Source organism: Montipora capricornis, chromosome 13, assembly GCF_036669925.1.
Source record: "Montipora capricornis isolate CH-2021 chromosome 13, ASM3666992v2, whole genome shotgun sequence".
In the NCBI taxonomy this organism is placed as follows: domain Eukaryota; kingdom Metazoa; phylum Cnidaria; class Anthozoa; order Scleractinia; family Acroporidae; genus Montipora; species Montipora capricornis.
Genome location: NC_090895.1, coordinates 24,407,374 through 24,429,873, shown reverse-complemented (window position 1 = coordinate 24,429,873; position 22,500 = coordinate 24,407,374). Strand labels below are relative to the sequence as shown.

The 22,500-nt window shown below is 38.9% G+C and overlaps 3 protein-coding genes and 1 non-coding gene across 5 annotated transcripts in view; 1 reads left to right on the top strand and 3 right to left on the bottom strand.

Moving 5' to 3' along the window:
• The window catches only part of LOC138029218 (fibroblast growth factor receptor 1-like), a 22,714-nt gene extending 21,691 nt beyond the window's left edge, over positions 1-1,023 (top strand). For both annotated transcript variants that reach the window (XM_068876927.1, XM_068876926.1), the window contains exon 14: positions 1-1,023. This exon is cut by the window's left edge and continues 557 nt beyond it. The gene's annotated coding sequence lies outside the window, so the exon portion shown is untranslated.
• Positions 1,024-1,604: 581 nt separating this feature from the next.
• Positions 1,605-1,678, bottom strand: Trnaa-ggc (transfer RNA alanine (anticodon GGC)). The gene has a single exon. It is a non-coding gene; the product is annotated as a tRNA-Ala (tRNA).
• A 1,925-nt stretch (positions 1,679-3,603) lies between these two features.
• LOC138028670 (tyrosine-protein kinase receptor Tie-1-like) lies at positions 3,604-16,040 on the bottom strand. Its single transcript, XM_068876273.1, has 8 exons — positions 15,937-16,040; positions 13,146-13,336; positions 12,136-12,255; positions 11,457-11,527; positions 10,414-10,454; positions 9,471-9,567; positions 6,830-6,929; positions 3,604-5,667 (listed from the first exon to the last, which is right to left on the bottom strand). Exons 1-8 carry the CDS (start codon positions 15,956-15,958, stop codon positions 5,605-5,607), a joined length of 705 nt encoding a protein of 234 aa, XP_068732374.1. The 5' UTR covers positions 15,959-16,040; the 3' UTR covers positions 3,604-5,604.
• Positions 16,041-17,160: 1,120 nt separating this feature from the next.
• The window catches only part of LOC138030732 (limbic system-associated membrane protein-like), a 22,369-nt gene continuing 17,029 nt past the window's right edge, over positions 17,161-22,500 (bottom strand). The window contains exons 7-8 of the mRNA XM_068878610.1: positions 19,131-19,179; positions 17,161-17,370 (exon numbers count right to left, since the gene is read on the bottom strand). Coding sequence (XP_068734711.1) covers positions 17,161-17,370; positions 19,131-19,179 — 259 coding nt within the window. The remainder of the gene's footprint in view (positions 17,371-19,130; positions 19,180-22,500) is intronic.

Here is a 22,500-nt window from a genome sequence, read left to right as displayed (position 1 = left end):
AAGTACTGATGACGCGCTTGCACGTTTTGTTTTCCCATTTCAGACCACGTGATGTTCCCAAGGGAACTTTCCTTTTGTTTTCGTACATATACACTTGCATAAGACATTAGAAAGAAACTTTTTCCTAAAGTAACATCACGTGGTCTGAAATGGGAAAACAAAATGTACAAGGTAAAGAGATCAATAGACATTATTCACGATGGCCGCTATGTTGGATTTGCCTTTATCATGCAAATTAGCTACACACTTCTGAGGGGGCAAACAATACCAATTCGAGAGGTTATAACGAACATCCTAGCCACACAGATGATTCGTTTCACGTTCGTTGAATGTTGATCGTCTAAGTAGTAAAATAGAATGCTTACACAAGTTACTTCGATGTTTTTATTTAGTGAAAAATGAGCAGATAACGAAGTAGAAAGTCAAAATGTCGGAGGCAATCAAAAGATATAAAATTATTATAAAAGGTACTCTAAATTCTAAAATGTACTTTTAGCAATGTTAATTCAATATTTTGACGAGGCGATTTTCCGCAATTTGCCTTTATTCCAATGTTTGCCCCCCAGCATAACACATGGCTAATTTGCATGACAATTTGAAAACCAACATGGCGGCTATCGTGAATAAGGCCTATTGGAGTTGTGAGCTTTTGGTTATGGGCCTTTGTAAGAGCACATGTACAGATGACCTGTTTAACGCAGTTCTATCGGCTGTCTCCCTTCTGAATTGCTCTATTGACTTTTACGAGAGGATTAAAGTACATAGCGGGATTAAACGAAAGTGGCGCAGATAAGGAGTTAGAAAAAGATCTGTAGTGGCAAATGAAATTTAATGACTTGAATTTAATACAGTCGACAGAAAAACATAGTTTTACATAGAAGTACAATAGGCTCAAAAAAGTCATTTTTACGCCAGCCCTTTTTTTAGTAACAATCTTTAATTAATGCTTAGTTTTGCAAACCAAGTTGATGTCGTTTACATCCAGATTGTTTTACATAAAAAATAAAGGAAAACTTCAACAAATCGTGTTTGTCATATCAACATAACGAAGCGTTATTGGTGCTGCAGATGTTGGATCGTGTTGGCAGTTGTGTGAAAGAGGACGCAATAATGATGAAAGGACTTGCAGTGTATTATGGGAAGGATACGACCCATAAGACTTTGTAAACTAACAAAATTTGGCCGCCATCTTGTTTTCAACATGTTCTTGCGTTTCTATCTCCATGAAAACTCTATGTAATGCGCATGCGTGGCCCCAACAACGTTGGTAGAACTGTGGAAACGGATCCAACATTTTTGCGCTACGCTTCGGTGATGACGGAACAAAAGAAATGCTGCTGGGAATTGTAGGCTCAAAAGTTTGACCAGTTCCAAACTTTTGCGCAACAACTCCTAACAACCTGCAACAGCTTGTGCAAACAGACGCAACATGTATTAAACACCCAACAGTGTTGGTAGGTCTTGGCCAGCAATGTTTCAAAGGGCTTTTGGGGTTAGTTCTAATCGATAGCGTAAAAAGAAACAAAAGCAATATTAAGTGAAGCTATGATCCTCGCAGTTGTGAACGCAATTTTAGCAATTGCGCAGAGAAACCTGAGAAATTCAGCACTTCAACGGGGTTTGAACCCGTGACCTCGCGATGCCAGTGCGACGCTCTAACCAATTGAGCTATGAAGCCACGTGAGTATCATGGGATAAGTAAAATAGTTGACACGAGACGTTTAAGCGCTATTACGATGAAAAACAATCAGTTCTCGCTTTTTTTTCACATTATGAAAGTACTTACGTTGAATGCTCAACAGGCGATTTTTTTTTGTCGTAATTCAGTTCAAGAGAAAGGCTATTTATTTTAACTCCACTTTTTTTCATTTAACGGTCCGTTATTTGCTTTGTGCGGTTCCGATCGATAAGCTTCAGGAGAAAGTGACGTCATTTACTCGCCAGCTTACAAAAGTGTGTGAACACGGCTTAATTAGTATGCAGCACGAGAGTTTTTTGGCTTTCAGATTGTCTCATTCGTGTTCTGCATACTAATTAAGCCGCATTCACGCTCTGCAATTTTAGGCTAGTGACGTCACTTAGCTTTCTCTTCGATCAAGCTCTCTGAGGGCTTTATATCTGACAGAACCACGCCAAGTAATGACGGACGATTGCCGTAAAAATGAATAATTTTTCTCTTGAAATGACTGCATAACATCTCGCATTTCGAGTATTCAGCACAAGCACTTTCGAAACGTGAAGAAAAACGAAAAATGATTTTTGATCGTAGTAGCACTTTAAGTTGACCGGCGTGGAGTTACTGTCGTTTTGTTAATCGATATCTTTGCAGGGTGTCGCCCCATCGCCTTGTCACCCCAAGTTACATCGTCCCAACTTAAGTCTAGGGTTAGGTTGGGGAGACGTAACTTGGGGCGACAAGGCGATGGGGCGACACAACCTACATTCCTTTGCAATGTTTCTGCCTTACAAAATCTCCCTTTCCCAATTTTTTTATTCCACATCCCAAATAGATTTTTAAAAAGAAAAGGAACATTCGATTTTGGTATTCTTCGTCAAATGACACTAATTGTACTCCTGCTAAAGATTTTTGATAGCATTGTTTGGCTAATAATAATTATTTATCAATTTTTGTAGTCGATGACGAACATGATGAGAAATGCTTTTCAAACCTTCAAGTCTAGACAACATAATATTTGTTTATAATACTTACCGGTATCCTTGTATTTCTTTGAGCGTAGAAATTAACTCCCCTCAGTTGGAACGACTTCTGATGCTGGCTCTTTTGTATTGTTTCTCGCTCAGTTGAAGTTTTGAACGCATTGGTTTTTCGATTACACTGTTGGCATTTCGAATACGGTATCTTTTCACAATTAACATTTTCAAAATTGATTGGTAAGCTACCTTGCCTTCTTTAGTGCGAAAACGATGGCTGGAAATGAAGTTTTGATCCTGTTCAAATATGCGAAAGTAAAACGCGTGAACACATGACTTGCCTGCAACCTTAGTGCACGAGGGCACGTGCCAAGATTACGGCGTGCATAACAATAGCGAAATGTGCAAACATTGCAGTTTCAGATAGGCTGCGTAACTGGAGGTCCTGTTGTTGCGGAACGCAAGAGAACTCGAGCGGTTTTCCCGGGGGAAAGGAAAGAACCCAAGAGAAAATGGAAACAATAATTATGCAAAAGTGTGTAGGAACAAACAAGGAGTAGTATGGTATTTTCGAAAAATGGCTCATTTTGATCCATCTCGAGGACCCGAGTTTAACTGAGACTTTGTGACGTTAATTATAAATATTTCCAAGTACGAGTGATGAAGGGAAGATATCTGTTTACAAGCATTGCTTTTGTAATTCAAATGTGCCAACCACAGGAACAAAAGACCCCTTGTTTCAACAGCCAATGAGGCTCTGGTTGGAACATTAGCGAACTTGCGCGACGACGGCCGACAACGAGAAAGCAAGAGCTCATGTTATTACAACATTCTCGACCCCAGTGCTTACGCTGTTGATTCCGCGGTCATGCGCAGAAGAGCTCTGGGGTCGAGATTGATATTGCAACGGCAGCAAAGCGAAAAGCTAAAATAATTAAAACAAGACACGAATAAATTTATATGATTTACTTTAATTAATATGATGTGCATTCAGTTTAGTGACATCGTTCTTTAATAGTCATTCGGTGTCAATACTTAGTATAATAAACTAAGAGTTTTCAACTCTATATACTATTTAAATTTGAAACTTTATAAAATTCTATTCACTAGGTACAACTTGGCGGAAAAGCAGACTATCTCTTGGGAGTCTTTGAACAATATATAATAACGACGACTACAGTATAATAAAAAAAAAGGCACGAAAAGGAAAAATATTGACAAACGAACAAAATGTGACATGAAGAGAGTTATTTATCGATGGTGAGTCGGGGAAACTCGGGAAAAAACCGAAGGAGCAACCACTCGGATTTGTTCCGAATATCCCCGAATCACCATGGATAAATACATCTCTTCATTTCATTTATTGGAGTTAATTAAAGTGCTACTATGACCAAAAAATCAATGGGCTTTTTTCGATATATTAAAATTCAGCTTGATAATGAGGCAGTGAGGACAAAGACAAAGGAAAGTGGATGATTGGTAAATATTTTTCACATTCATTCCAGCGTGTTTCTACTGATTTTGTCCTCACTGCCTCACTATCCGAGCGGAATATTTGATATTTCAAAAATGGCCTATTCTTTTTTTCCTTTGAATTTAAAAACACTAAGTAACCCAAGTCTTAAGCCTTGATTTAAAAAAGAAAACTCTTTATTTCAAGTAGAATTTCCGTATTTAATGGTTCGCCATAACTAACTTGAAAATCCTGAGAGACTTGGACTGAGGAAAAAAACGAAGTCAAAGACTCAGTTGTTTAATTAAGAATGCAATGCGTTTGTACGCGACTGAATAATATGCAGTACCGGAATTTCGGGCTTTCACGTGTAGATTGTTTTCATGTGACGTCATGGCGGCCATATTGGTGTCCCTAAACAAAGGAACGACGGCCACGTTGGTGTCCCCAGTGATCCTCAGGGAATTGAGCTCTATTATCATGCAAACGGCTTCTTTTGTTTCGGTGGAAAAACAAGGTTACTGATAAAGTGAGTGAAAACACTCCAAACTTTCAGTAATCACAAGGGCATGATGAAACTTTCTGCAAAGTTTTAAAAAATTCTGTCCAGTGGATTAGAGCCACCTTAATTTTATGATTTTTTTAAAGGTAGCTCTGAATCCTCTGAACTTTGCCGAAAGTTTCATCGTGGCCTTCTAATCACTTTTCAGCAATAAAAAAGAGGGGTCACGGAGTTCGTTTTTGAGATGTGAGCAACTCAATCCAAAATATAGGGTGTTTTTCACAATAATGATCACAAGCTATTTGGAAATAATCGGTGTCTCATATGGTACCATAACATTGCTGTTACGTGATACAGTGTTGTAGCGTTTCGAGCCTCCTTAACATTTAAATTTTCGTTGGGAAACATGGCTGTTGATCACGTTACTGAGAACCAAAAATAATAGAGCTATTAAAAGGGTCCATGGGATCTTTTCACACACTTGAAAACTGGCCATGTGCTTTAAACTGGAACAAAAAACAAACAAAAAAAAAAAATAAAAAATTATAATTGGGAAGGAACAGAGTTCAATGTATGGAAAATGGCAAATGGCCGCCATTTTCAGTTGTCTTGGGATACCAAAAGGGTCGCTTTGACGTCCTGCGCGTACACTGTATTTAACAATTATTCGCCAAAGGCGAGGTGAATAATTGTTTTAGTATAATTACATTGGTGGTTATTTGAAAAGTGTGCATTTTCTTCAAAACAAATACTGTCTTCGTCTGTCACCTCCATAAAACGGCTTGTGGCCATTTTGAAAAACCGTTGGGGGATTATCACATAGTAATCACCTCAAGGGCAAGCAATCAACGCGGAGAATTTTCAATAATCACCTATGTAATTATACTAAAGTTCTTTACTATATGTCTCGCTATCTGTAGTCCCACTTATTCGAGATTTCGATTTGAGCTTACGAACAATCTGCAAGGTGAAATCCTCAACGCAAAGTTGCACTAATTCAATCAATATCCTCTACATCGCTATACAGATTGTCGTCGTATACATTCATGTAGATGATTTCCTGAAAGCAAAGATAATTATCTTTAGATAAAGTTTCACAGCAAAATCTACCGACTGGGGGTGCAGGGATGGCGCAGCGGTGAGAGCACTCGCCTCCCACCAATGTGGCCTGGGTTCCATTCCCAGATCCGAGGACATATGTGGGTTGCGTTTGTTGGTTCTCTACTCTGCCTCGAGAGGTTTTTCTCCAGGTAAATCCGGTTTTCTCTCGTCTCAAAAGCAAATATGATTTGATAGGTATTTGACTTGATTCCATTTGTACACGACCCCACAAGCTATTCAGCTTTAAACATTACCGTGTGAAAAAAAGAACATTATTTATTATTACTATTATTATTATTATTATTACTATTATTATTATCATTATTATTATCATTATCATCATCATCCTTATCATTATCATTATTATTATTATCATTATTATTATTATTATTATTATTATTATTATTATCAGCATCATCATTATTATCACTAGTATTATAACTGATAAATTAAATTCTAATTTGTTCTGTCGCAAGTGGCTTTACACCAAACCTTGGTCTAGTAACTTCGATAGAAACTCACGGGTATTAATATTTATAATTTATCAAATGGATTTAAGCAGGACGAGATATCCAATTTAAATTTACAATGACAATCTTTTGAAACCATCCAGTCCAACTAAATTTGAAGAAAAAGTCAACTTTTTCAAATTTCAATCTTAGAACTTTCACATCTTTCTTGGTGACGAAATTGGAGCGGTAAAAATACTTTTTGTGCGTATTTATTTTCGTTGGTTACAAAATAATCTATCTCTTCACAGTTTCTCGTGGTATTACGCGACACTCAGGCTTCTCCAGTCCTCTTTAACCATGAATTCTACCTTATAACTTAAAATCAACTATCTGAAGATGATAGTCGGCAATGTCCCTCTCTTCGTGTGATCTCTTCCCGACACATAAATTATTTTAGTGTTGCTAATAATTCAATTTCTATCAAGACGTTTTCGAAATCTTTAGAGGCTAACTACTCCTTTAGGACAGGAGAAAGGTCTGGATACAGCCGTAAAGCCACAAAAAAAAAAAAAAAAAAGAAATAATCCCGCAAGCCTTTATAAACTTATTTACGACAGTGATGTGATTTGGTTGGTTGCTTTCTTAAACATTAAATTAAATGATTCTGACCTTATCACATAGCTGCAATCTCCTGATTGTAGAGCTGATGGCTTCGAATGTTGGTCGATCATTTGGTTCGTTTTGCCAACACTCGCACATCAGGGCATAGCTGAAGAAAGATCAAACCAGAAAATCCAGTTTTGCAATTAATTTGAGTTAACAGTATCACTGTCTTCGTCTCATAACGAGTTATAGAACGTCACAATTCGTTGATAGCCAACTGTGAATGTTGACTGCTTCGAGTGGAGTAAACTCAACGCTTTCATGCTTAACTTCGTCTGATTGCCTTCTTACTACCGTAACGATTCTCAGTTGAGTATGACCCTAGGGAAGTTTGTTGTCAAAGTTGTTGAAAGAACGTTTTGATTTCAATCACATATTTCCTGCAACATACAACAAATATTGAAACGTGTAGCGGCCCTTTCAACAATGTTGTATTGCAAAGACCAATCAGAGTTAAGGGCCCAGTCTCCAAAACACAAACAAAACATACGCCATCATTAGGTTGCGTGAGTAAAGAGACGTGTTTCCAACAATGTTATATGTAGCCTGCGTAGCATGGCGGTTTTTGTCGAGCCGGGCGCACGAGCGGCGAAGCCGCGAAATTCGCGCGCGAAGCGCGCGAGAACGAGCGGCGAAGCCGCGAGAAAAATAAAAACCGCCTGCCCGGATTCGAGGGGTTTTTGACTGCCGCCCCCTTCACATCATTTTGACACCCGCGGTGACAACTTGTCTGGCTTCAATTTCCCCAGCCAATCATAGGCTTGATAGTAATATGAAACTTCGCGAGAAAAGTGTGGCACGTTTGGCAAGAAATCAAAACAAATCCTCATGCTCTTTCGTCTTTTTCGATGGCTACGAAGGGCGATACGCCGAAAAAGCCTGGCAATGTTCAACGGGCTATTTCAAACGTCAATGATAATTGTAGATTGTGTTGTTGTCCGCTAAAGATTAAATACGGAGAATTAAAAAAAAAATTCGTATATTTCAACGCAAAACCTTTTCAAGGTCTCGAAGCGCGAAGGATGCATACAAGGTCTGACTTTGGCAGAACTCTGTTCACATATTGGACTGGAAATTGAAAAATCCGACACGTTCTCTGATCGAGTATGTACGAAAATATGGTACGAAAATACGGAACGCATTTGATTTCCATACCTTCATCGGTGCTTGAACTTTCAAGTAAGTCTTCCAAGTAATACCTTCATCGCCTCAAACTTGAAAAGAGAGAAGGATAACTCGGCTGTGATGGAAGTTGATGACCATTCTGGTAGATTCAAGCGGCTTTTGCCAACAACTATTTCATCGCCAGATAGAAGTCCTCAAGCCAGATAAGGGGAAAAAAGCGACTGGACAAAAATCATCAGCGAAAATATCCTTAAGTTTTAAAGATGTTTCGAGCTCTGTGGTTAACACTGACAGCGATCACAACGAACTCTCTACTTTGAACACAGCGGATGACTCACCTCAGGAAGCTGGCGAACTTTTTCTCTCATATCTAAACGTGGAAGACTTACTTGAAAGTTCAAGCACCGAAGCTAAAGTGGTAATTGTTAACACGGGTGGTCGCGTTGAAACGTTCAGCTCGTTTCATGATAAGACGAAATCGATAATAGTAAATCTGTGCAGAAAAAAATGGAAAACGGTAGCGAATTTGACATTCTGTGTGTGATTCGTCGACCACAATCGTCGACACGGCTCGATGTAGAGCACTGTCTTCTTTTAAAGCGGCAAGGAATGCCTTTCCTAACACCGTCTCAGCGGAGCGATAGAGAAATTGAGGTGGACTCTCTCGAACCGCATTCAGTGCTTCCGTCGTAAGTTCCATTGCCGTGCAGTTCAGCGACAACATTTTGGAAATCTGGTCGTCTATAATACTTTTCAACGGGGCAATGACAATCACACACGTTTTCGATGAAGAGATTTCTTCTTTGGCAAGAGCGAAGGCAGTATATATCATGCTCTTGCCAAAACCTGTTTGCAAAATTGCCATGACGTCTCTCCCATGAAGAAGATTGTTAAGGGCCGTTTCCTGCTCTGGCTTCAACAAAACTGCACTATTTCCCGACGAATATTCAAGAGCGACAACGCTCTAGTTAATGCTTCTGCGATATTTTGATTTTGTTTTGACGAGAAGATTTGTTCAGTCTCTCGAAACTCTCCCAAGGGAAATTACCAAAACATTTGATTGACGTTTCACTGCTCTCAGCCAATCCGAAATTCGCGTGCACTGGTGAACGCATAATTCAAAAAACCCCATGAATTTGGGCAGGCGGGAATTCAACTCGACTCTTCACCAATCCTCTCACGGCTGAGCCACTCGCTTTCACGGCTTCGCAACCAAATCAGAAGCACTCTCGCACGAAAATCCCGCCAGCTACGCAGGCTATGTTATATGCGTATCCAACTTTGTTAGAAGCGTTCTTATAACATTGTTGAGACGTGTTTTTCTAACAATGTTACAACGTGTAGGCAGGACTTAACAAGCGTAGATTCCGTTGCGTGAAAATTTGTACGAAAAATTGCAAAGCGTAACTGCGCCTTAATGGCCGAAGGATGGCAAAGAAAATTATGCATCACAAAAAGAGCAACACCAATCTCTTTTTGGACAAACACACATGCAAACAATCGAGATCAAACAGTCACTTACATTTCATCATCCAAGTGTACTGGTTGAGGCATTCGGTAGTTATCCTTCAACATATCAAGAATCTGATGACCTTGAATATCTGGATAAGGTTTACCACCTTTAAAGTAATGTGAAAACATCCATTGGCACTTTTTTTTCACATTTTGGGGTTAACAGACTTAACCATTTTTACAAACGACTTCAAAACAAAACCTTCGTATGACGTTCAGACTCAAGGAATTGTTAAAATACTGGTTGCGCTTTCCTCCTAAATCCTGCCTGCTTGCTTGCCTTCCCTTCCCAATATTCAATTCCAGGTTGGTCTGCACATATCTGCAATGTTTCTCAAAGCTGTTGTGCCATGACAGAGTTGACACGGCACCTCTGCTGAGAGGTGACTCTCACCTCATAAATCCTACGCATTTCATATTTGAAAAAAGTCCTGCTAAAAGTTGTTCGTTCTCAGAGGAGAATAGCGAACCTCGGATTGGAGTAGGAGAGCGACTACGAGTTATCTGTTCTGAGCACGCGCAGTAGGTTTGAAGGCCGAAAATTTTTGAAATGCGCGTACTCATAACTGAGACCTTGTACTGCTTGTCGTCCTCGTACTCTAATCTGAAGGTCGCTAATGACACGCAAGACAAAACAGGGTACCACATCTTTTCTATGGATGTGATGAACTGTGTGTCGCCAAACACCCAATAATATACATCATAAAGAGTACTAAGAAACTTTGCAAAGACAACTTCGCTGTGATGAAGGGCTAACGCCCGAAACGTGAGCCATTTCATAGAAGTGCGACCGTTCGAGCTTTATCAATTCCTTTGATACAACTAAACCAAGACAAATAGCCTAAAGGAAATGAACTACTTACAGATGCTTTTAAATTGAAACAAATGCGAAATCCAAGAACATAATGGTAACATAAAGACAGAACAAAGAAGTTACCATAACATCAACCTACCGATAGTGAAAATTTCGTAAAGCACAATACCATAGCTCCAACTGAAAATAGAGTCAGAACAGAATACAAGAGTTACTCCTTATTATGATTACTCTGATTTTATCGAGTCTTTCCACGGGAACACAGTAAGCCCAACAAATTGACCTGCTCCAAACTGAGTGGCTTCATCGCTCAGTTGGTAGAGCAGTGCCACCGGAATCGCAGAGGTCAGGTGTCTTTAAGAGACATTGTCCATTGGATAAGTGCGAGGATGAGTTCTCCATTTAGGTAAAAAAAAAATATCTATTTGTCACAGTAATGGTATAGCTAATTTTAGGGGAGGGGGGGGGGGGGGTGGGTGGCGGGTTTCTGCGACCACAAGAAGATCTCAATCACTATCATGGAGAGAATTGTTTTTGGAGGGTCTCAATGGGGTTAACCGTGAGCCGTGAAACATCGAAAAATGTTAACCGTTAAGCGTGAAAATGATAAAAAAAAACAATTGGCCGTGATAAAAAGTAAGAGCATTTAGCGTGATTTTTTAAAATTATGAAAAGTGGGATAGGTGGTATTTTGGAATATTTAGAGTTTTAAGAGACGTCAGAGCATTCGATACCATTTTAACTTCCTTGCTCTCTGTTCCCAGGGTCTCTCTTCTTGCTTTCCTCTCTCCCAGAGTCCCTCACTCCAAGGGATAAGAGATCCTGAGAACAGGGCTGACCAGAAAATATTCGAGTTGTCTTCTGAGACCCTTCTAGTAACTAACACAAGGAACGTTTCTTCCTTTTTCCCATAAGTTAACCGTGACGGGAAAAGAGATTTATCCGTGAGCCGTGAAAAGGCAAATTTTTTAACTGTTAGGCGCGAAAGCTACCCCCCTTCCCACCCTACCCCATCGAGACCCTCTTTTTGGCTGACGAAATTAATTCACGTAACAATGGATTGCGATGGTTGGCACAGCTCACTTCACAATCTCTCTATCTAGTTCTGGTAAAGAGGTTGAACAGTTGAACTGGTTTTCCTCCATTCGCCTTTAGAAAGAGGTTGCTGTCTGCCATACTCACACATCACTTTGTGTTGTGCATATCCCATGAAGTAACGACTCTATTGCTGTCCACTTTACTGGTAACCGACCCTGCAAATGAAATTTCACTTGTTACTAATTGATCCGATAAATCTGTGGCAACGCTCTTTCAAACGTCACCTTGAAGATTTTCTCCCTCACATTACCTTATCGCAAGCATTGTAGATCTGACTTGTACTGCTGAAGTTTTCAAAATTAATTGGCAAAAGTGTATTTCAACCTATATTTGGGGTGCACTCGATTGACCGTATTCGGGAATAGGAATACATGGAAGAGAAGTTAGAAATCCTTCGTTTTTACGAAGATTCGTATTAAAATTGTCAAACACCCGCTAAAATTCTCTTTTAAACAAATCTTTATTATCCTTGTTGCTTCACAACGCGAAACATACCGTTTAAAATCCTCACTCTACGTATTCTTATTCCGGGATAGGGTCAATGGAATATTTTTCAGCCTCAAGGACATCATTATGACGTCATACAATTTAAAATGGCGACGACAGAAAATAAGACCGCGAAAATAGCCAACAAACTATTTTTAATCGGAAAAATTTTAGATGAACCCAGGATTACACAAATGCGACTTTTTCGTAACTTCAGAGCTTGAAGTGTTTATTTCCCTTACTAGCAACTTCCGGTGACCAGAAACCTTACACATACCCTCGATCGTTTATAGATACCACTTTGCTGCACGTCTCTTGCCATTCCAAAATTCGTGATTTTACATGTTTCGTCTTCTCCCACAAGCACATTCCTGGCTGTCAAGTCTCGGTGAATTATCTAAAGAGCAGAAAAATTGAAGTTATGATGCGTCAAATATACAATTTTGATATCCAACACAAAGTGCCCCATTAGGTCTAAGCATTTGCTAATTATTTACAACGGTAATGTTAGTGTTAGCATTACTCTTAGGTGATGTAGCAGCTCTAGTAACGTATAATGTGATTGGCTAGCTACCCTAGCCAAAAGCAAAAGACTAAACAGTTCAGAAACACGTGTAACCACTGCTCGCCTCGACTAGCTATTGCTAACTGCGAGCACTGCACATTGAACATGTATCACACAACGAAGTTCTACAATAAACAGAAATAAACAGTGACTTAACAACAATAGAAGCTGCTTACATTACCAAACAATGGCAGGCCATGAGAACTGCTAGCCCACTATTATTTTTAGGTTTGGTTGGGGAGCAGAATTTAGTGGACACTTTTTGACGTCAATTGCTTGCATTGTCATAAACGATTGATGTTGAAATTGGGGAAAAGTGCAATTAAATAACCAAGTTCTGCACGATGAGTCCTTTGAATGTTTTTGTTTGTACACCAAAATGGCGGCTGTGACGACACGATCAAAGCGAACCGTCAAGAGCGAATTAGTACAATAAATAATATAAAATACATTCCGGGCCCCTACACACTACTGCGTTTTCGAAAATCTACGTTTTCTGTTTCGTTAAAACACATAAAACAGTTTAATTTACATTCACAGCGACTTTGACCGTCCTACCTAGAAACTGTGAAGCGAAGTGGTAATTGTAAAGAGATTTGTTTCCTCATTAAAACTCTGAAAATTTACTTTAACATTTATCAATTAAGTACTACGACTCTAATTTTGCCATTGAATTGAGCAATTCTTTGTTTTGAAACAGAATCAACAGAATTCCTAAATACCTTATTCGCTTCCAAATATGCCATACCATCAGCAATTTCCCCAGCAAACTTCAAAAGCTGCTCTGATGTAAGAGAACTTGTCGGTTTAATGTCAGGGTCGTTGAGATATTGGTCATCAAGACCTCGACTCCTCTTCAGAAATCCGAGCAAATCACCGTATGGGTTATACTCGAAAATTAGCATGATTGGATCTGCAGAATTTCAAAATAATTAAGATAAGTAAAAAAACCCCAGTAATGATATCTAGAACGTTTAAAACAGTTGATGTTCAAGAACATGTGTATGTGGTGAATAACAGGTATTACTTAATCTCGTCCCCAAAGTCCGCTTTTCTTTTGGTCAGCACCAAGGACACGGACTCTGCCCACTTCCAACTTATGCGCAGTCGTAGTGACGGTCCATTTTTGTAACCGTTGACAACCACTGTTGTTTCAAATTTCTGAGCGTTTGTACACGAACCGGGAGTCCGTGATTTGCGGACTTCGTGCCTATGAAGTGGCCAGAGTCCGTGCTCTTGGTGCTGACCAAAAGAATAGCGGACTCTGAGGACAAGATTGAGGTAGTGCTCTGCGGCATGGGTGCCGCGGGGACCAAATTAACATAGCAGGGCCATTTGGCCAAGAGGAACTCGTTTTGGCAGTCACTTTCGAACTACAAGCAATTGCAAAAATGTTGAGACGCTGAATGGAAAATCCACCTCTTCTTCCTAAAACCCCTCTTCTAGTTCATAAGAAAAGGCTGAACGCCCCTCCCTTCCCCTCCCCCTTTTCAATGTTGATACCCTTTAGTCTGAGTGCCAAGTGGAAATGGAAACAACTTTGCTTGGGGGGAAGGGAGGTTGGAGATGCGCTGACTTGAATGACACGCATTGTACGGTTATCAACAGTGAGTGTCTCAACTCTTTTTGCAACTGCTTGTAGTTATCAAACATAACTATATACTCTTAGTATCACCCAAGTAGTGGACTAATGCACATCGTGCATTTCAATTGGCTACGCTATTAGAGTACTATTAGTAATAGCCCTCGAGTAGCGAAAATGGTGAGGGTTTCTTTCGTTTTTTTCCTAAATAAATATTTCTTCAACTTGCATTTGCTAACTTTAATATTGCTTTTTCTGTCCGGCTAGTTGGGTGATACTTAAACAATTGGACCCTTCGCCCTAAAGGGCCACGGGCTTCGCCTCATATGCTATTGACCAGTAGCCCTTGCAGGCCACGGGTCTAATTGTTAAATATCCAGAAATGCATGTAATTAGACACACGCAAGATTTTGACGTCCAACACAAAGTGTCCTGTTAAATATAAGCATTCATTTGCTACCTATTTCCAACAATAAGGAAAGTCCTCCCTTCGTCGTTTATATTGATCGACGAGGTACGAAGTTTGGACAGAGATCCGAACTGGTTCACGAGAGGAGTACGGGAGGCAGTTTAGATAAGATCTCACAGACTGTTCCTGCACAAGAGGGTGGGGGGTACAATGCAATCTCCTGGAGGTCTGAACGAGGCTGATTGGGTCACATGATTCTCATATGACACGTGACTTGAACAATTTCAGAGTGATCCTTGTTAGTGTAGTTTTAACAAATTCATCTTTATTTAACGTCAGTAGTTCCTTCACTTACGAAACAAGTATGAATGCAAATCGCCGATACGCCTTTTACCCCCCTCCCTCCCTCTGCCAGTGCTCCTTTTTTCGGGGATTTATTTCTACAGCTACACGAATCAGAGGAAAGTCCAAACAGACGTTGAAATCACTAAAGATTGAACCGGGGACCTCTTGCTTGGTGCGCACTAACCAACTGAGCTACGCCTGCTCCTCGAATACTGATAATTAAAGTCACAAAACGTCCCCTAAACCCTATTGATAAGTGTTAAAAAGTGTTATTGATAAGTGTTAAAGCCTGATAAGTGATAAAACCTATTGACAAGTGATGGGGATAAAGTTATCTTAGGATATGATAAACTGTTTGTCTTTTCTTGTGGACAAGGATTTCGGGGACATTTTGTGACGTTGTCTGTATTTAGAGAGGAAAGCAATGTTCAAGTTGGTGGGGAAGAAGAGCGAGGGGACACTTCGTGACGCTTATTGAAATCAGCCCCCATGATCGTCATCGTGATCTTCTTCTCATTTGTCATCATTATCGTCGTCATGAACCCGTCGGTGTAGGCATCTTCGTTACTCGTAGCAACAAGGAAACTTGTAAATGGTACTACTTTTCTAGAGATCATTTTCGTCATCATCGTTATCGTCATTATAACCTTTTTTGTCATCATTATCGTCGTTTTCGTCTTGGTCGTCGTCATCATCGTCATCGTCGCTGTCAAATTCTTCGTCGTCATCATAGCAATCGTCTTTGTCGCCTTAGTTGTCGTCACGATCGTTCGTCATCGTCGCTGTCGCCTTCGTCGTCGTAATCGTCGTTATCCTCATAGTCGTGGTTGTCGTCGTCATCACATCGCCCAAACAGTTTTAGTCATCACTTATCATTATCATTTCTATCACCATAATAGCCATTGACATCATCGTCCTCTTCATCTAATTGAACTCTGATGGTAATTCATTTTACTTTGGTTTGACTTCTTAGCGCGGGTTGTTGGAAGAATGATTAGCGCTAACCAGCGTTAAATACCATAGAAACCTATAGGTTTTGATACCTCTTAACCAACAGTTAGCGCTCGTAAACAGGATTCGAGCAACCGGCCCAGACCTGGTAATGTCCAAACATAATTTGTCAAACAAGGTGAGTTACCACGCCTAAAATCTAACTACTTTCAACAACAAAGCTTACCTGACAGCGTCACAGCTCCCATTAATCGTATAATATTGGGATGTTGAAGCTGCTTCAGAAGTTCATACTCCGCCAAAAGATCTTCTTTGTTGGACTCTGTTGCTTCGACTAACACAACAACGATACAATCAGGTTTAGTTCACACCGAGAAAACTTGTAGAACTGAAAACCCAGGCCCCAGGTAACTTTATCCTACAGTTTTAATCTGTGCCCAGATTTTAGTATTTGCTCACGTAACCGTTAACAAATAAGAACATTATTAAAATTTAATAATAATAATAATAATAATAATAATAATAATAATAATAATAATAATAATAATAAAATGAAAAGTGGTATGAACATGTACCTGAGCCAGTACCAGAGAATGAGAGATGTAAAATATTATGGGATTTTATGATACAGACTGATCACGTGATAGAGGCAAGAAGACCGGACATGATTGTTGTTGAAAAGAAAAACAAATGTTGCAAAATAATAGATTTTGCAATACCATATGATAGCCGTATTGAGGAGAAAGAAGTCGAGAAGGTAGTGAAATACCAGGATCTAGCAAGAGAATTGAAGAAGTTATGGAAAATGAAAACAATGGTAATTCCTATTGTAATCGGAGCATTTGGAACAGTTCCAAAGGATTTAAAGAAGAGACTAGAGAATATTGGTATAGAGACCAAGATAGGCGAGCTTCAGAAAAGTGTTATTCTGAACACGGCAAGGATTCCTAGAAGTTTGAGGAGACTTGTTGTCACCAAGCTTCCTGGAGTACGGAAGTTCCATTGGAAGTCCAATGTGCGAAAACAAGATAATAATAATAATAATAATAATAATAATAATAATAATAATAATAATAATAATAATAATAATAATAATAAATAATAATAATAATAGAACAAGTTTACTCAGGATGACTGCGTCAGTTTAGAAAAGAAAAAAATGCTATCAATGCAGATCCTGCATTTTCATTGGCTGGCGCTGCAAACCGCGACACTCAATGATCGAAAAACTTGTTGCTGCGTTGCGAGACGCATTGCGCGCCCAAAGTACAATTGATTTCTACTTTTTGCAACGATGGCGGCAACAAGAACCTTGGGTGGTATGGCTGTGGCAGGGTATGTTACATTGGGCAATTTTTCGTGCAAACTTATGCCGCAAAGAAAATTAGGAAGCAAATTGCACGAAAAACTGCCTAGTGCAAGAAGACTATCTCTGTCTCCTTATATTTCCTCATTTTGTTTTACCTTTTGGAATTTTAACAGCGACAATTCCAAGGTCATCTACAACCGCCTTAGCGACAGCGCCAAACGCCCCTTTGCCAATGTACTTCTGGATGTGCACTTTTTCGCAAGGGTATTCCCACTCAGGATTTTCTTGGTTTAAGGCCGACATATTGGTGTGCATGAGTTGCACATTCCCATCTGGTCGTGGTTTATGTTCCTGCAAAGATCGAAAACAGCGCGACAATGCTTTTGAAAGCATTTATCAATCTAGCATTTAAAAAGAATTAAAAAATTTGTTGTCAGTGGCTAAAAAACTTATGTAAAAAGGACATTTCGGTCAAAATACTCATTTTGTATTCGTAAGCCATTTTATGCTGAAGAAGGTCATAGTATTTTGACCGAAACGTCCTTTTTACAGAAGTTTTTTAGCCACTGACAACAAGTTTTTAAATTCTATTTATCATGCCTGACTACAACTACGGTATTTTTAAAATCTAGCATTTTTAAGAAAATAATAGATATTCTATGGGAGACGTGGTATTTTGATATTTTGATCCACAGTGGTGAGGCGGAAAGAAGCTGCTCCTAAAGAGTGGAAACTCCAGGTTCAAATCCAGTCCACGGACATGACTTTTATTTTCCTTATTTTGTTTGCTTCCACAAGTCCAGAGACACAGTGTCCTAACTTAACGATAACAGTAAATTCAACGGAAACTAGAAATTAACGATAATATTTAATTTAGAGAAGAGATCACGTTAATACAGCACACACCAGGCCAAAATATGCGTTTTTGCTGAACTAGTTTAATGATAAGCTAGTTGCTAGGGAACGAGCACGCTTGTACAGAAATGCATACCTTATTATAGGAAATTAACAATGCACTTTATTAACGCGATTTACAAAATTCTGCTTAATCTATAATGTATCTTAATTAATGTCGATGTAAATTTAATGCAGACTATTTTACAACATTCTTATTTTACAAAACCTTATTATTTGATGACTCCTCTACTGGCGCTTCAGACTCACTATCTGACCGGACGTCTTCGTTTAAAATCGAGTTCAAAATGTCTTTTGAGTTTAATTGATCTTGATACTCCTCTGTCTCCCCGAGAGGCTAGAAATTTGACGTTCACAAATGTAAAGTGCGAGTTTGCAGAATTATAAAAATCGCAGTAAATAAAGCAAAATGCTTATCGAAAAATTCGCTTTAATTTCATTTAAACACTCACACCGAATTCGAAATTACTAACACCGAATAGTACTGAGTTAAGTGTATGTAACGAGTTAATGAAAACTGCTCCATATTGTTCAGAAAATTTGTTTTGTTTATGTAATGGAGAAGATATTCATATTGTCATGAAAGATATTGATTTCTCTATTTGTGCATTGGCCGGGAACTGGGGCTACCACATGAACGATCATGTTGAGATTGGTCATTTGGCCAAGTATGGTGCTTTTAGGGTGAACAGAGACCAAGTTATGGACCTTGAAACATGGTTCAAAATCCATACAGGCGTCTCTAATTTTGATACAGCGTCCCCCAAAACCATATAAACTCTTAAAATCTTTATGATTTCCGTGATACTCTTTAAAATGGGCAAACATAGCGATTTTCACCGCAGCTTCTTCCAAATTGTAGGTACATAACGGGATTTTACAGTTGTCACCAAACTGATTAAAAAAAAAAAAAATAGAGTTTATGCGGTTTTGGGGGACGCTTTGTCAAAATTAGAGACGTTTGTATGGATTTTGAACCGTATTTCAAGGTTCATAACTTAGTCTCCGTTTTTCTACTTTGAGTTACATGGAACTAAAAAGTTCTCAAAAAAAAAAAAACACACACAACTTAGACAATTTTCATGATTTTATGAAGAGCACTAGCCTGTAGTTTACCGTTTCACGTAAAAAAATGCTGAATCTCTCTAATGTGAATACAAATACTAATTTATAGTATACTGAAGAATAATTTTTACCTCGTTATTATACATGTTAGCGTTTGGAGACCTTGGCGAATCCTTAGAGCTGTGAAGCAAACAAGACAATGTGAAACAGAACAAGTAGTTATACTGAGGAAAAGTAATTCACGACTGCCGGAAAAAACAAACATATATATATATATATTCAAGTCTTTAAGAATATGTAATATTATTATAATTACATAGGTGATTATTGAAAATTCTCTCCCATGATTGGCTGCACTTGAGATTATTACGCGATAATCGCCCAAGCGGTTTTTTTCAAACTGGCCGTCGAGCTGAAATTAATAGGCCATTTCCGAGTTCATGTCTGCCTTCTCTCGTCTAAGTGCGAAGTTTTTGTGATGGTAATTAGTTCTACTTTACATATGAATAAAAACTAATTTTCATAACAAAAACTTCGCACTTAGACTCGCCTTGAAGAGGAGGCAGATATTGCTTAAAGAAAATGCATATTTATCAAATAATCACCTATGTAATTACACTAAAGCAATTATTCACCTTACGCTCGGTGAATATCGGTGAATAAAAACTGACACGATTCACCTCGCCTTCGGCGAATAATTGTTAAACATACTAACATTAATAATGTTAAAGCTAAAGGCCTTAATGACATGGCGGCCATATTGAGTCCCGCACTGAAACTCGCTCCCAAACATTTCAACTTGAGGCTTGGGGTACGGAATCTGTTGTCTATGGCCGATATGCCCGCTGTGCGAATAAGGCCCAATTGTGACGTAAAATCCAGAATAACCTGTGCATGTACAGCTGCCCGCTCTCCGAAAAGAAAAAAAAAAAAGATCGGAGAGGAGCGTCTGTGATTTACCGTTGATAATCGTGTTCAATATCACGTGATTTTTCCTGGAATGCTTGGAAAATGATTTGATAGGTTATTTCCCATCGATCATTACATCATTGAAACAACGAGTTTTGATTGGCTTTTATTTTTATTTCTCGACATCAACACCGTGAAATGTTTAAAAAATTACATATTATTTCTAGCTGTATTTTCAAGATTACCTTATACACTGTAGTTGTCCCGTTTATGTGCATGTTAGCGTTACGTTTCTATGTACGATAGTGTATAATAATAAATGCTTTATTTAAACTGAAAAAAACCGATCAGTGATTTTAAAATAAAGCGCTGGTATAAACCTGAGATCAGTACATAAGAAACATACTAAAAATACAAATTCAATCGTCAATGCAAGTTAAGATTAATTACAATATAAAAGAAAACTTATACACTACATATGTGTTGCGTCTTGTCTAATTCTACTAAAAATTTAAAAGTTCTAATTTTAAAAAGTCCTAGCGTTTTACAGGCGCGCAGTTCCTTGGGGAAATCATTCCATTCCTTTGCAGCAGCATACTCAAATGTTGACTGGCCCTTAGCTGTTTTATATCTTGGGAGATGAAGTTCCCAACTATCTCTAAGGATCTTACGGCGAATTTCTGATCGCAATGAAAAATACCCTTGAAGTTGTCTGGGACAGTGATAGTCAATTACGATTTTATATACTAATTGAAGGCCTATGTATATGTACTCTCCATATATAATAGTAGCTCCGCTGTTAACATTTAATGTAATTTATCTGATCCAGGGCCTGATCATGACATTTTAAACTTATTTCGGGGTGCTGGTACCCTTTTAGCTATCGTATTTAAATTTAATTGTTTTTGTAACCTACTTTATTTAAATCTCTCGGGTACAATAAATATTGTTGTTGTTGTTGTTGTTGAGAGAGCCACCGTGAGAGATTTTACGATGAGTTCGTGTGAACTTTGCGCACGGTAAAAAATACGAACACAAATCTTTTTGATGGCCAAAGAGGGTATTATTTTAAAGTACGAGCGGAATAATTGTTGTCTATGGAGTGTAAAGTGGAAATCGATTCGACGTACATTTGTAGGAATTGTTGTCAGCGCTAAAGAAACGAAAGCGCTCCTGACGAATCTTCACGAGGTGAATATAGCACTATTCAAAAGATTGTCCACTCGAAAACGTCTCGCGCTATCCCTTACCAGTCAATGTAATCCCAACGCCTTGCTCGGACCAGCCTAGCCATTCTCAAGAACAATCTATCGTGTTGCCCTGGAAGATTTGAGATGTGGACATATCGAGGAAAATAACAGCTCATCGGCATCGGTTGGAAGACTTGCAAATACATCCTTTCCTTTAAAGAGTGCTTCTATGCTATAAAGCCAAGGTATCTTAAAAGTATTGGAGAGGCTCTGCAATGCACGTTTGAAATCTACCTCATTGACCACCATTTTGAGAATTTAGCTCCAAAGAAATATGAGCTACGCAAATATTTCTTTGGAGCTAAATTCTCAAAAGCGTAGAACACTTAATAATGTATGCAAAATTATTCTGGAGCACGATTACTAACGGTAAATCACAGACGCTCCTCTCCGATTTTTTTGTTTGCGTAGAATGGGCGGCTGTGACACAGGCTAAATCCACAATAGACCCGGCATGCCTCTCACATCAATGCCGTGAGTCCAGATTACTGCTAGTTCAGCCAAGTTTAAGTGCCTTGATAGGCACAGAAAAAGCGAAATTCCAGGCGACAATGGTGACATTTGTATTAGAAACAAAAAAATATTTGAGTTAAGATGCACTTTAAAGGTAATAAAATCAAGTCAAATCAGATGTTGGTTTCATGTGGGAAGGGAAAAAGCAGACCATCCATGGGAAACTTCTTCAAGCAGGGAAGAGAACCAACAAATTCAACAGGCCATTTCCGAGTTCATGTCTGCTTCCTCTTCAAAGAGAGTCTAAGTGAGAACTTTTTATTTCGTTCTCATTCATATGGAAAGTAGAACTAATTACCATCACAAACATTTCGCACTAAGATTCGCTTTGAAGAAGAGGCAGACTTGGAACTCGGAAATGGCCTACTGCGCTGCACTTTCTCAACCAACTGAGATATCAATATTATGTCTGCGCATGACACGAGGCTCTGGGAAATTCTTTGTAGGGGAACATGCGCCGTATAGGGTTCTTATAGTCAAAAATTGGCTACTTCGACATGCGCCTGCTCACTCCTCGTACTTACATGAATGCACCAATCAGAGATGCTTTTTATTGTTCTTCACGAAAACTATTGAGAAGACAGGGTTCCCCAGATCTCTTCTCTCCCTCAGTCATGCGCAAAGGGAAGAGCTTCGGGGTCGAGATTGCGATTTTTCGTGTTTCCTTGCAACTGCTTAAGTTTGTTAGCTAACTGAGATGATCTTTCAAACTACCAATAGACCTTTTCACGGTTTCTGATGCCGTATTGGTTGGGGGACAAACACGGCTTAAATTACAGTGGGTGTAGAAAACATTTTGTCAACTTTGAACCATTACAAGTCCTTTAAG

Coding starts and splice junctions, on each gene's coding strand:
- LOC138028670 (XM_068876273.1), bottom strand. CDS start 15,958: ATGGGAGCTGTGACGCTGTCAG. Junction 10,455..11,456: donor TGCACAACACAAAGTGATGT/GTGAGTATGGCA, acceptor CTCTATTTTCAG/TTGGAGCTATGGTATTGTGC. Junction 9,568..10,413: donor TTACGAAATTTTCACTATCG/GTAGGTTGATGT, acceptor ATTACTTTAAAG/GTGGTAAACCTTATCCAGAT.